Here is a 15,142-nt window from a genome sequence, read left to right as displayed (position 1 = left end):
TCAATTTAGAAATGCTTGCTACTATCCGAACTGGTTGCTAAGGAGACTGAGACGAACATTCCGAGTGGTATTGGACAGGGTCATTGATAAATTTTAATTTAAAAAAAACACAAAAAAAACACTTTTGAATGAATCCAAACTTGATGTCAGCTCAACAGGAAGTGAAGATTTTGTCATTTAACACTCTTAAAAAAAATCATTTTTTTTTTGTAGAATGTATATTTCCAGTGTCACTTCTATTATGGGATGTACAGTATCACCTCTGTAATCAAAGATGAATTATGTATTTGCAGCAGATGAATTACTGTCATGAATTTAGCATTTGATCCAGATGCTTATGTTGTTGTTGTTGTTGTTTTCTGTCCATCTCAATGCACACCTTGTTTGCAGAAGTCGGTGCCTTTTGGAATGAAAATATTTAATGTAGCATATAATAATAATAATAATAAAATGCTTTGATTTCAATCTCTATATTTATGAACTGCATTTCTCTTAACATGTTCTGCTCTTCTGCATTTACATAAGAATGAAGAGACCAGCTTCAACAAGTTCTAATTATGCACATCACTCCAAAGATTCATTCACAGTATAATGAAAATCCATAAATGTTAATTTTATTTTATTTTTTTCCCCACTAATTCACAAATTGTACTTTAATGATTTGGAGGTGAGTATACAGTGCATCATGATTTTGGATATGTTTTAAGAAATATATATTTTAGCACACATTTTTAAAACTTTTAGTTTTATGGAAAATACATTTGCAACAAATTCTTGTGAACTGTCTTTTTAATTAAATATTAAATTAGGTACTTTTATTTTTGGGTGTGGATGATACATTTTAAATTAAGCAGGTTTTTTGTTTTTTTTGTTTGTTTTTTTCGTAATTTTCCTCCATACTGTGTACAGTACTGTATAATGTCATAGTGGATTACAATAGAATTAAATATGCTTTTCAGGAATAAAACCTGCCTCGTTTTAGTGAACATTTACATGTTGTAGTTGTTTAACCGCACAACTTTTTTTTTTTTTTTTTTTTAATGTGGCGCTTGATGTAAAAAACGGAACTCGAGCAATCCCCGAATCGAAATTGGTTGTCCAGCAGATGGCGCCATCCGTTGCTGTGAATATGCCCCACACTCTCAGCTGTGAATGAAACTTGAACTGGGATTTTCAAAAACCAGAGAAAACTGGGTGTCAATTTTGTTTGCCCGACTCATACTTTGAGACTGTCCCGAGGGTCGTCGCATTTTGCTGACGCAGCTAGTTGTGCTCTAGGCGGCTTGTGAAGGGAGGTCCGATTCATTATGCTGCCTCCCGCAGGGCACTCTTGACATTACACCGGACTTATGGCGATTGTTGCTTGTGGTGTGAGTGCTGTTGATCAGTACGCCACAAACGTAAGAACGGTTAAAAGTGACTGATTTGATTGTTTTATCTATGCGCGGGGTGGCTCGCATTTAGAAATCATTAAATATTAAAAAAAAAAACAAAAAAAAAGATAAGTTTATAACGCCTCCTTGAGGAAATGAGATCTTAAATATTAAGTAGGTTTACAATTGTCGGTTTCCCTTAAAATTAATGAGAAAATTGATGAGAAAAAATCTGCCCCCCCCCTCTCTCGCTCTCTCTTCTTTTCTCCCCCTCTGCACCCCCTCGATTCTCTCTCTTTGCATTCTTTCTCCACACACTCACTCCTTCCCTCTTGCTCGCTCCCACTCTTACCCCCCCCCCCCCTCTCTCTCTCTCTCGCCCCCCCCCCCCCCCCCTCATCGCTTACTCAGCATCCTCTCACTTCCCGCACTCCACCACCTCCACGGCGTTCGCCATCAGCCCGCCCGCACACGGCCGGTTGTCATGGCGATGGCGGAGTCATCCCCGAGGCGTGTTGCCATGGAGATGCCGGTGCGGGGTGCTCTCCCGGCGGTGGAGGAGGACGAAGGGGGGTCGTCGTGCGTGCGGCTGCCCGCCTTCGAGGAGCTCCTCCGGTACCGCGCTGCTGCTGGTGGTGGAGGAGGAGGAGGGAGGCGGCGACGCGGGCCGCCCTTCAACCGGGCCGGCCACTACGTTCTGGTCGTGATCGGCGACATCGGCACCGAGCAGCAGCTGGACGCCGCCCGAGCGCACATCGAGGCCGGTGAGTGCACAACTCTCTCTCTCTCTCTGCCGTCCCGCCGGAGAGAAGTGTTCAACTTATGGAAATGTTCGGACGTCATCACAAACGTACTGTAAATATTGGCGCAGCATTGCGTCATCAGGCCCATGAGTCTCAAGTGACCCGTTATTATAGGCTCATTAAAGTTACCAAATTACAGCAAATGAACATTTGCAACAAATAATTGGCTCATTCCACAATTGGAGTAGATTTTTGTTGAGCTAAGGCATCAACAATACACGATTGGTGGGAGATTTCATTTGTCATATGAAATTTTTGGCTGAGCATGTATTTCGAAAATACTGCTCAATAAATCCTTTCCGATTACAAAATAAAAGTTACACTTTATTTGAATCCTGTAATAGTACCTGGGTTGCGAAGCAATGTTAGTTTTTACTTGAGAACAAGCTAGCTATTTATGTTAGCTCTATAAGCGAAGTGCGAAGTTTGCGCATGCGCGAGGGAAAGAAAAAAAACGCAGCTACCAACTACCCGAACAATTTGAATGGCGGAGATTAGAGTGGTGACAATCTTTGCCTAACTGTACACTTTAAAGATTGCGAATCAACTTCCCCGATATCAGTAAACCACATGCTATGCATGTTAATAAAAAAAACAGCAACTTTCCAGCGGTTGAAACGTTTCTATCAGAGCCGATTCCAATTCATTAACAATGACCGTTTGGTAGTTTCGCCTACCCACAATGCACCACCACGCCGCTACCCATAATGCACCTCGAATTCGAGATGCGCACTTCGCTTATACACGGTTGGTGAGAGATTTCATTTGTCATATTACATTTTTGGCTGAGCATACTGTATTTCAAAAATACTGCTCAATAAATCTGTTCCAATTACCAAAAAATGTACACTTTATTTGAATCCGATAATAGTACCTGGGTTGCGAAGCAATGTTAGTTTTTAACTTGAGAACAAGCTAGCTATTTATGTTAGCTCTGTTGTGTTAACTGTCAAGAACAAACTTGCTTTACTGTAATAATAACAACAGTGTCTTTTGTTTATGTGAATGACAGTGTTGTCACTCCCATTAACAGCTTAAAAGTGTGGGGGGAAATAGAAAAATAGAGAGGACTCAATTAGCTTGCTGGTGTAATTTCTGCTGAGTCATGCAACTCAATTGTTTTGGTAGCATACTTATAGCAAGGTTGCTCCTTCAGAGGATAATTAGGTTACTAGGCTATACTATTTGAAATATGTATATGTCTGTGATAAATCAAACTGTTAAAAACATTAACAAAATCAGAAAATTCATTAAATTAAAACTTATTTCATCTATTAATATGGTCATTAAAGAGTACAATGCAAGGGAAAATAGAATAAAAGGCATTTTTACTTAAGAGTAATAAGAATTAAGGAATCACTTTTAATGCTTGCATGGATTATTCCAAATTTTATGTTGGGCATAAAATACAAGTTGACCGCAATATTACAGGCGGTCCTCATTCGGCTCACGGTTGTGCTTGAGCATATACCTGGCAGCTGATTTTGGACGAGAGTCAGGGTACAACCCTGAACTGGCCGCCGGTCAATTGCTGCGAACCTTCATGAGACTGCTTATAGCAATAATCATCACTCGCATTGTTCGGTGGTGTCAGCGTGGCACCACGACGACTGCAGCCATCATCGTCAATTGCGCAGTCGCTGGGCTCGTTAACGTGTTTCCATCCTACCGCGGGGGGGGTTTCATCCTGTTGGCCTGTCAGCAGCCGTTATCGCTGCTGGCCCACAGCGAGGCGAGACATCACAGATTAGGCACTTCAGCAAGATGTCACATGTACGTACGCTCAAGCATACTCTTCGTAAACCAACCTTGGTTAGGTCAGATGCCAGCAACCCATGTTAAAAGATCCACTCTAGGACCAAGAAATAAACAAAAATGTGTGTGGAGCCGCAAAACATTTGAAGATTGATTTGTGATGAAGGAAACATTCGTTAGTCGAATGTACTGGGGGCCCAAGAGTATATGAGGGCTGCACCATAAACACAAAAATGGAAGAGCACCATCCAATATGTACCCTTCCTCTTCCATTTTTATTTATTTATTTATTTGATATATTATTATATTATATATATTATATATTATATTTTTTGTTTTGTTTTTTTCATTTTTTTTTCATTTTTTTTTCATTTTTCATACTTTGTTTTTCAGACTTTTCTACCTTGGACTCTGACTTTTTTTTTTTTTTTTTTAATAAAGCACCGTATTTAATTATTAATTACAAAATTAACTAAATAATTAATTCAGTTAAAAATAATATTTTATCTAAAAAAAGTATATTAATTTCTTCAAATGTTTTGATTTTTTTTTTTTTTGTAATTTTCCATACCTTGTTTTTCAGACTTTCTGCCTTCCTGTCAAATTTGTGACTTTTTTTTTTTTTTTTTTGGTAATTTTATAGGTTTTTTTTGCCTTCTTCTCTTTTTTGGATATTTTATAGCTATTTTTAGGATTTCTTCTTTGTTTTTTGGACATTTTATGGTTACTTTTTGAACATTTTCTTTTCCGCCTTTTTATAAAATTTTCTGCCATTTATGGCAATGTCATGGACATTTTATGGTCATTTTTTTGGACATTTTATGACTATTTTGATTTTTTTTTTGCCTTTTTCGCACTCAATTTCCTTGCCAATTTTGTGTATATTTTACAGTAATTTTCGAGATTTCTTCTTGGGGTTTTGGACATTTTATGGCTATTATTTGAACATTTTCTTTTCTGTCTTTTTTTATTAAATTTTCTGACATTTATGGCAATTTCATGGGCATTTCATGGTAATTTTCTGCTTTTCCACTTCCCCTTTGGACATTTTATGGTCACTTTTTGGACATTTGGTCTATCTTTTTTTGACAACTTTCAAATTTGGACATTTTTTTTTTTTTTTTTTTAGTATTTAATTATTAATAAAAAAAAATAGATATATATCATTATTAAATCATTAATTTACTAGAAAAATATTTTATCTAAAAATAAGAAAAATATATATTAATAATTTATCCTATTTATTTATTTATTTATTTATTTATTTATTTATTTATTTAAAAAAAAATTTTTTTAAAGATCCACAGGGACCAAAATCCCGGTCATGTGATCGGGCAATTTGGCGAACGCGAGGCAAGCGTGAGTCAGCATTTGTCGGAACAGACTGCACAGTTCTGCTGTCAAGAAACATTTTAAGGTCAAAACACACAAAAAAAAGCTCCAGCTCGTTTTTATCTCTCTGGATTGAAACATAATCTCACTTCCGGCGCTCGCCGAGGGAATCATAAAGCGTATAAGATGAGAGTGCGAAAAAGACTTTTTTTTTTGACTTTGTGTTGGTTATATAACGGATGCTGCTGCAGGGATGTAAAAAGCTTCTTCCTCCCTCTTTCCCGTCACAGGAATCCGATCTTGGGATGTGGACCTCAACCGATGCGACCTTGAGCAGCAGCTGCAGCTGTTCATAACGCGGCACTCTGCCCATTTTTCCTCGGATGTCAAAGGTCAGTCCGTGCGGAATGGTGGCAAGATTTGTTTTGAGCATCTTTTGTGCAAAGATGAGCACTAACGGAAATCTTTTGGATTTGGGACTCATCAGCATTCGTGGCTCAAAAAGGTTCCGAGTTTTTCCGTCATTTTGGGTGAAAGTATCGGCTCGCCAGTCAATCCACCAAAAAGTTTTGTCAGTAAAAGTTTTAACGGATCATGGAAGTGATTTTAGAAGTTTTGACATGAACAAGCAGCACTTTTGAGTTCAACCGCGTCTCCCACAACTTTTCCTTATCAGGACATGAAGGAGAAGGAAAATGTGCTTCCGTCCCCTCGTGTTTGTTCTCTTTGCTTTTTCTTGCACGTCGTTAAGACTTTTATCACCTGTGGTCTTAAAGGAGTATTTTTACCACAAAAATCCAAACAATGGGCGGTTTTTAGCCTCTTACCTCACGTCGCATATCTTACGTTTTAGCTAATGCCGGTTTAGCACCATTTTTGCTCAGCCTCGGGATTTTGCTTCCGACCTTTGAGATGTAATCGTTTCCGCACAGTTCGCTTGTATTTAACTTTTAAGTACACGCAGTACGGTCACATCTGAATTCTTTCAGAACTGTTTGTTTCAAACATTGATGTACAGTGGGTGAATTTTTTGTCACTGCGTTTGGGCAGCAAAAGTTTGATGAGTCATTCTGCTCATGCAGTCGAAGCAATGCGAGTCTTCAGCTGTTGACGTCTTCCCCGTAATGACAATCGAAGAATGATGCGTCACATAAACAATTGTTGGAGCATAGCAGACATTTTTTGAAAGGTCAGAACAAACAGTCTGATGATGACGACGTTCGAGTCGTTAATGTCCGCCGCGTTTCTTCCTGTTCCGCCGCTAAAATCGATACTTTGGCGTCACCCGTTCTTTGTCGACATGAGTGGATTTGTGGAATACGAGTTGGTAGGTGTGAGGGAAGGTACAGTAGGTAGTTGGGTAAAATTAAATCATTCAAATGAAAATGAAATATTATTATAAAAAAAATACATGTAGCAAAATCTATTTTTAGATGACCAGAATGAATGGTATGTCGTTAATGATGTGTGAAATTTGACTGATTTTGGGCGCTGAGATGTTTTTTGTTTGTTTGTTTGTTTGTTTTTCCATCCGATCTAAGATATCCTATTGGCCCTTGAATGCTCTGAACCAATAGCAGGACAGCTTTTTCATGTTGAGGAAATAAAACCTTAAGTATCGGTATGGTATCGGTATCGGCCGATACTCCAAAACTGGGTATTGGTATTGGTATCGGGAGCCAAAAAACGGTATCGGAACAACACTAAATTATATACACATATCAACATTTGCGAAGGTAGCAAATGTTGATTTCACACCAGGATTCTTTCAAGGTCTCAACTATTCTCTAAATGTTCTCTGAACAGTCTCCAACAGTCTTAATGACATTTTTCTTGTCGCAAGAACATGTTAAAAAAAAAAACCATTAAGACTGTTTGAGAATGTTCAGAGAACATTTTAAGACTAGTTGAGACCTTGAAGGAACCCTTCAAGAACATGTACAAAATGTTCTTGCCACAAGAAAAAAAAAATAAGACTGTTTGACTGTTCAGAGAACCTTTCAAAAATAGTTAAGAATAGTTGAGAACTCGAGACCTCGAAAGAACGCTTCAAGAACACGTTCAAAATTTCCTTGCAACAAGAAAAAAACATTAAGACTGTTTGAGAATGTTCAGAGAACATTTTAAGAATAGTTGAGAATAGTTGAGACCTTGAAAGAACGCTTCAAGAACATGTACAAAATGTTCTTGCCACAAGAAAAAATCTTAACTGTTTGAGAATGTTGAGAGAACGTTTCAAAAATAGTTGACAATAGTTGAGAACTTGACCGTGAAAGAACGCTTCAAGAACATATTCAAAATTTCCTTGTGACAAGAAAAAAAACATTAAGACTGTTTGAGAATGTACAGAGAACGTGTCAAGAATAGTTGAGAAGAACCCTGACGTGTAATCAACAAATTTGCCACCTTCGTAAATGGTTGCTTCTCATTGGGACTGAGAATGAATGAGTTAGCGTCTATAAAAATGGTTGTGATTATGCAGCAAAAAAAAAAAAAAAAAAGTGGGTCCCATGGTGACAACAGCTGCATGAGAGTACATAAGGAAAATCTAGTAAAAATAGGAAAATCACTTTTAGGTTAGGTAGGTGCTGTATGAGATTAAGTAGGCGAGTGGCTAGGTGGATACTGCTAATGGTAAGTTATAGTAATACGGATAGGTTGGGTAGGAAGATAGAAAAGTAGGTAGATACGGTGATGTCATCAACAAGTCAACAAATATATCCACCATAGACCAAATGTATGCCATCCACTGCAACACTTGCACACGCTTGTGAGGATTGTTAGGAGGGATGATATCAAGTAGCGGCTACGCTAACGTGTTGTCATCACTCTTAAGCTGCGCCGGTTCCATGATACGCTTTCTTTTCCCCGATGTCGGGATCGCGTTGCTCAGCTCGACAGCTGAGCCTTTTACCGATATCGTTTCCCGCCATGAAGGCTTGCGCAGCCGCTACTCAAAGACGTTGTAAATTGAATGACATCAGGGACATTCTTGTAGTCCCAGCTGGCTTCATTAAAAGCGGAAGTCAACGACCCCCCCACCCCCATTTTTTTTTGGACAATATATTATATGCAGCCCCACTAGTATAAATATGCTATTCTGTTTAATATTACATTTGTGGAGTTATGAAGCAAAATCCAGCCGTTTTTATCCCTCTCAGGGGGTGGCCATTTTGTCACTTGCTGTTGACTGAAGATGACATCAATGTTGCGCAGTTTCAGATAACAGGTGAGACGCGATTGGTCGTTTCCTGAACCCTGAGCGACTGTGATGTCATCTTCAGTCGACAACAAACTGGCAAAATGGCTGCGACCTGAGATGACTCAAAGCGGCTGGATTTTGCTTCATAACTCATCTTCCACAAATGTAATATTCACCAAAATGTCATGTTTAGACGAGTGAGGTCACATCAACATATTATTGTCAAGAAATGTTTCAGATTGACGTCCACTTTGTGGGCAACACAACATCAACGATAAGCAGCTTGACATCAACTGCAGTTCGATTGTTTGTGTGTGACTGGAAGTTGAATATTAACACATGCAGTCGACGCCGATAGAATTCACAAGTCCATTTTATGCAGTATATGCTGAAGTGAGTTTTGTTACTATCTCTGCTAATTCAATATTTGAATATTAGTAGTTAGCTAGTAGTTGTGATGCTAGCTAGTTGTTTGTCATCGACGCTGCTGACCAGGCAGTAAAGCAAAACCCGCCGGTTGAATTTTGCTGCGTAACGTTTCCTGTCCTGACCCTCCGCTGCCAAGTGACACAGCAGGTCTGCTTGTTTGCTTCACCTTTTGTCGCAGCGCACATTCCAAGAGGCGCGCGCGTGCGTGCGTGAGTCTGAGATGAAAAGAAAGCCCGGCGAGCTTTAACCACTCCCTTGGCGTTCAAATTCCGGCCAAGGTGATTGGTCTATTCTGAACACAGCCACATCTATGAATTTCAACATCAATCGACTTTACAATTACTGTATGTCGAAAATCAAAATGATTGGCAATTTAATAATCGGCTTTGTGGTTTCATTTTTGTTGATTTTCTCTCAAAAGTGCCTCTGAACTTTCCTACCTGCCTTTGACGAACATTTGCAGTAGTTTCGGGCCGGCGAGTCCCGACACCAGGCCCTATTTCAAGGTATCAGCTGCCCTCTTGTGGCTATTTTATGAACAGGAACTAGAAAATAGAAATGTCAACAATTGAAAAAATGCCATTAGTTTCAGACAATCCATCCATCCATTTTCTTCACCGCTTATTCCTCACAAGGGTCGCGGGGGCTGCTGGCGCCTATCTCAGCTGGCTCTGGGCAGTAGGCGGGGGACACCCTGGACTGGTTGCCAACCAATCGCAGGGCACACAGAGACGAACAACCATCCACACGCACAAGCACACCGACGGGACAATTCGGAGCGCCCAATTAACCTGCCATGCATGTCTTTGGAATGTGGGAGGAGACCGGAGTACCCGGAGTACCCGGAGAAGACCCACGCGGGCACGGGGAGAACATGCAAACTCCACCCAGGAAGGTCCGAGCCTGGACTCGAACCGGAGACCTCAGAACTGGGAAGCGGACGTGCTAACCACTCGACTACCGTGCCACCAGTTTCAGACAATTTTAAGGAAAATGCTATGACTGTAGGACTTTCTTTAAAATTATCTGTTGTTTTTTGGGTGGAAATTTGATTTATAAAAACAACTAGTGGTATCCACACTTGGTATCAGTGACTACTCAAGAGTTGAGTACTCATACTTGTATTGGTCTTAAAAAAAAAAAAAAGTGGTATTGAATATGGTAGTAGTTGATATGTAATCATAAAAACGGTATCACGGCTAACCGCCGGCAAGAGCGTGAAGGTTTTGGAGCATTTCACCAAAAACACTAAAGAAGCAAAAACTGCAGGTACAATGGTGACGATGACAAAAAAAAAAAAAAAAAAAAGTATTGTTGTGCTGATTAGTCGACTAATCACAAAAATAGTCTGTGACTAGTCAGTTTTCAAAAGAATCATTTGTAGCAGCCCTAGCCAATTGTAAGAGGGTGTGTAGACTTCTGCAACCATTCAGTTATTATTTTTACTTCCCATCTCAATCTTTTTTTCTTTTTTTTTCTAATTGTATCCTACAAGTCAAAGGTCACATTAAAATGCCAGGACAAGTTTTTAACCAATTCATCTCAGTCTCAGTTCTTTTATATCACAAAAACCCGGCAGGGGTGTGTAGACTTTTTATATGGTGATAGAGACACGGCAAACATAAAAAAAGTAATTTTCCAAGAGCAAATTACTGTTCAAGTCCAACCTCTGATTGATCATCTAATTGTTCCACAGGCGTCTCAGCACTTTTTGTTGTGTTTTGCGCATGTTTGAAGAAACAAACCGTGTCAGTATTTTCCCTTTTATAGCCTGCTTGCCCGAGGCTTGTGCGGGTTGTAGTCGTCTTAAGCCATCTGCTGCACAAACACATTTTCATTCTCGCTTCATTCAAATGGATAAATTGCATTCACACTGCAAAAAAATAAAACAGCAGGGCCACGTCAGACAAGACAAATTTTGTTTTTCTCGTCAATTCCCAAAAGTTGTTTTCTTGCACTCATTGTTGAATACGTTGCATGTTGAAATATAGTCAAACATGTCTCAGGAAGGAACTGGACTGTATTTGGTCAACTGTCAGGTGGGCGTGTGCGTTCTTCCGGAGTGCTTCAATGGGTCATGTATTATTAACGAGAGATGAGTGTTTAATTATGCAAAGTGTTAATATTGATCCCAAGTCTTCCAATTGCCAGCATCATAAGGAGAGTTCATATTCTTTGCTTTACTTTATTTAGCAAAAATAATGAAGATTTTTCCCAACCTTTATGAGCCAAGGCACATATTTGTCATGACTAGGGTCATGCAAGGGTTATGCTTACTGTCATGCAAGGGTTATGTTTACTGTCATGACTAGGGTCATGCAAGGGTTATGCTTACTGTCATGACTAGGATCATGCAAGGGTTATGCTTACTGTCATGACTAGGGTCATGCAAGGGTTATGCTTACTGTCATGACTCGGATCATGCAAGGGTTATGCTTACTGTCATGACTAGGGTCATGCAAGGGTTATGCTTACTGTCATGACTAGGGTCATGCAAGGGTTATGCTTACTGTCATGACTAGGGTCATGCAAGGGTTATGCTTACTGTCATGACTAGGGTCATGCAAGGGTTATGCTTACTGTCATGACTAGGGTCATGCAAGGGTTATGTTTACTGTCATGACTAGGGTCATGTAAGGGTTATACTTACTGTCATGACTAGGGTCATGCAAGCGTTATGTTTGGGTCATGACCGTGAGGTCAAGTGTCTGTTTTGAACTGATGTAATCGGCATCTAGTTTCGACTGGTAAGACGCTATGTGATGTCAGAAGCTATGTGATGTCAGGAATCTTTAATCTCTTTATCTAGTCAACAGCCAATCAGATAATTCCATGTCAGTCCTGTTACCCACATGTCTAGCCACAACCAATCAGATCAATTAACTAAGCTGTCTGAGAAATGTGTGTTTTTGTCGGATTATTACCTCTAAACAAGCAAACAAACACATTATGTGGATATACACGGGTTAATTGCCACCTAGTGGAAGAACACATTTTTTTATTCGGCCTGTCATACCTCACTGGCATACATAATTGGACAAACATGCATTATTTGTAGTAAATAAATCATTTACAGACCAATTAGCATATTAATAATAAGATTACATTTGTGGTTTGTGAATCCAAACACTTGATATATAACACAGTCAAATGCACAATATTCTTGAATAAAACCATCCCTGATATTTTCAGGCGAAATCAAACATTATTATTATCATTATTATGGTTGTAAAGTGACATTTTGACTTAAAGTATACTTTAAAACAATCAGTGTCATACAAGTACGGTGGCTGTGAAGTATCAACTCTTCATCCCAATCAACCAATCACAGAAGAGAAAACTTGAATTGGAAAGTAAAGCCAAACCACTTTCGTTTCAAGTGGCTTTTACTGGCCCAAGAAAAAAAAAGAATGAAGGGATGGTTAGCTCTAAATGTTGATAGCGTTATGGCTATACTTTGGCGTACTATACTTAGTACTCTCGGGACTGTTCGACCAATCAAAAGCTGCGCCCGGCTGAAACAAACTTTCATTCTGACCAATTGCAGTAATTATGCCATTTTAAACGAGCAGTATTGTATGCTGAATATTTTGTGTCATCAACTTTTTATTTGAAGTAGGTTAAGTAGTTCGCAACTGTCAACGTTGATAATTCAAACCCACATAGGGACAATATTTAATAGACAAGTCAAGGATATTATAAAGCTCTTCATAATCACATAAAGTCTTCAAATGCTTCACAACCCCACATTTCACAAAAATCAACATGTAATCTAATCATATCAAATGTTATATAATATAGCCAATTGATTTGTCATTAATAAGGTCATGAATGTTTAGGTATTATTTAAAGAAAAACAACAACAACACGTGGTTATGATGAGTTAACGTTGGGAAGATCCACCGATCTTTTGCGCCCTCTGCCGGCAGCTTGGTGTAAGTCGAGGTTTTCAAAATGTCCTAAAAGCACTTTAAACCCTCGAAACAAACATTTTTTTTAAACGCCACTCTTTTTAGTGTACTATATATTCGTTGTTATTCATTTATCAACTAAACTTTACTGCTTCATATATTTAACTTTAAAAAAAAAAAAAACAGCAACAGATTTTTTTTCCCACCAAAATCAATTTCTTCTTTTTTTTTTAAAATAATTTAATTTTTTAATTAATTTTATTTTTGAATTTTTTTAATGTACATTTTGTATTTATTTTTAATTGTTTTTATTTATTTTTTTTATTATTTATTTTATAATTAATTATTATTATTATTTTTTGAATTTAATAAATAGTATCCTTGTATTTATATGTATTCTTACTACTATTATTATGATTATTTTACATATGATTACCCCTATAAAACATTTTTTATAATACCCTTTAATTCTACCTTGACCGTCACCTTCGTCCTCGCCCATGAACGGCGGCTGCCCCCTGCGTGTGACGTCACCACAAGTGACCGCACGACGGGACAGGAGATTGCTGGTGCGCCGCTACGCGCACGTACGCACGCGCGCCGCACCATGAGTTAACGCCCCCCTCCCCCCCCCCCCCCCCCCCCCCCCCCCCCCCCCCCATCGCGCTGCACTGTGCACTGTGCACGGTCTGTCTGCAGACGGCCGTTGCCGCATCCTGGCGCGCACCGCATCGCATCGCGGCGCCGCCACGCTGCATATGCCAAGTCTCCTCCTCCTCCTCCGTCGACGCACGCGCACGCGCACGCGCACGCGCACGATCGCCGCTCATCTCTTCCTCGTAGTCGCGCAACTCTCCGTTCAAGTGTCACGTCCACCGCAAAGGTACGTGTTGTTGTTGTTGTTGTTGTTGTTCACATTTTGCATATTGTGATGATGTTGTTTTTTTCCAACCTGTCACACGGACAGCTTGTCGCATCGAAACCTTTTTTTTAATTTGTATTTTGTTTGCGTGTGGTGGTGAAGATCGAGGGCAGGCTCGAGTCAGTAAAATGTGACTTGACATGAGATGAGGCAACAGTCCAACGGCTTGATCCAAAGTAACGGGATTAAATGCTGCAGCCGATTGACTCGTCCACCTTGCTTAAGGTTAGATGGACAAATAGACACGCCCCCACAACTCCCCCCCCCCCTTCTTTGAAGCACCACCGCAAAAAAAAAAAAAAAAAGCGAGATGGCGCAGGTTCTGTAATACGAACCCAATGACCCCCTGACAAAAAAAAAAAAAAAAAAAGTCGTCTCTTAAAGCACTAGCAAGCTGGTGGCTGCAGGGTCGTTGTCATGGTTACGAATTGGCATGCATGCTGCTGCTGTCTTTTATGATGGGATGGCGTCATTTGGTGACCACGCAGGTTGTGTGGCTGCATGGGGTGCTGCATGCTTCTTTTTTTGATGATTCATTCATGCCGGTGGTGCTGATGGCGCCTCACTGCAGTGGAACCACCTTCACTCTGTGTGTGTGCGTGCGCGCACGCGCGCGTGCACTAGATATGGAAAAACATCAGTTAGTTATCAATCTGAGCAACATCAATGGGTGGTGTAGTGACTCAGCAAAACTTGTGCATTCGTGTGTGTCGTGTTTGTTTCTCCTGTGTTGTTTTCATATTTACAGTATAGCGGCAATTACAGTATAATTTAATTTCTTGACTCATAACTCAATTCACTTGTATATCAAATCCCCCCCACCCCCCCATGGAATACATTAAAATGCCATTAATCCATTCCAGCCCTGCACCAAATAGAAAATAGCACAGTATTGTAAAAATAATAATAAGAAGAAAGGCTAGTATGACATAATAAAAGGAAAAATGAAATCCACCAAACACTTTTAGGCTGAACTCGAACTCAGACTCCAAATTCTTGTAAAGTCTTCTCAGAAGACTGGAACTACACGTGTCCAAATACTTTTGTACACATATAGTCTAGTCTAGTCTAGTCTAGTCTAGTCTAGTATCGTATCGTATCGTATCGTATCGTATCGTATCGTATCGTATCGTATCGTATCGTATCGTATCGTATCGTATCGTATCGTAGCGTAGCGTAGCGTAGCGTAGCGTATCGTATCGTATCGTATCGTATCGTATATAGGGATGTACCGATCACATTTTTCCTCGGTAAAGTATTAAGGATAGGAGGTGCTAACCGTTTTTTTTTTTTTTTTTTTTTTTTACAATACCATACCATCCCAACAATTTTTTTTGGGGGGGGGTGCCATCAGAAGTGCACAAAATAATAAGTAAAAATAAATAAAACGTTTCGTTTGGCAATATGGTTACCAC

The 15,142-nt window shown here is 39.6% G+C and overlaps 1 protein-coding gene across 1 annotated transcript in view; it reads left to right on the top strand.

Annotated features, from left to right (window-relative positions):
- Positions 1–1,817: 1,817 nt before the first annotated feature.
- The window catches only part of map1ab (microtubule-associated protein 1Ab), a 37,506-nt gene continuing 24,181 nt past the window's right edge, over positions 1,818–15,142 (top strand). The window contains exons 1-2 of the mRNA XM_077517586.1: positions 1,818–2,137; positions 5,554–5,655. Of these exons, the coding sequence (XP_077373712.1) occupies positions 1,858–2,137; positions 5,554–5,655 (382 nt within the window). The 5' untranslated portion in view covers positions 1,818–1,857. The remainder of the gene's footprint in view (positions 2,138–5,553; positions 5,656–15,142) is intronic.

This window comes from Festucalex cinctus, chromosome 3 (assembly GCF_051991245.1).
Source record: "Festucalex cinctus isolate MCC-2025b chromosome 3, RoL_Fcin_1.0, whole genome shotgun sequence".
Lineage (NCBI taxonomy): Eukaryota > Metazoa > Chordata > Actinopteri > Syngnathiformes > Syngnathidae > Festucalex > Festucalex cinctus.
Note: the sequence above shows the minus strand (reverse complement) of the source record. Positions and strands in the feature narration are given on the sequence as shown.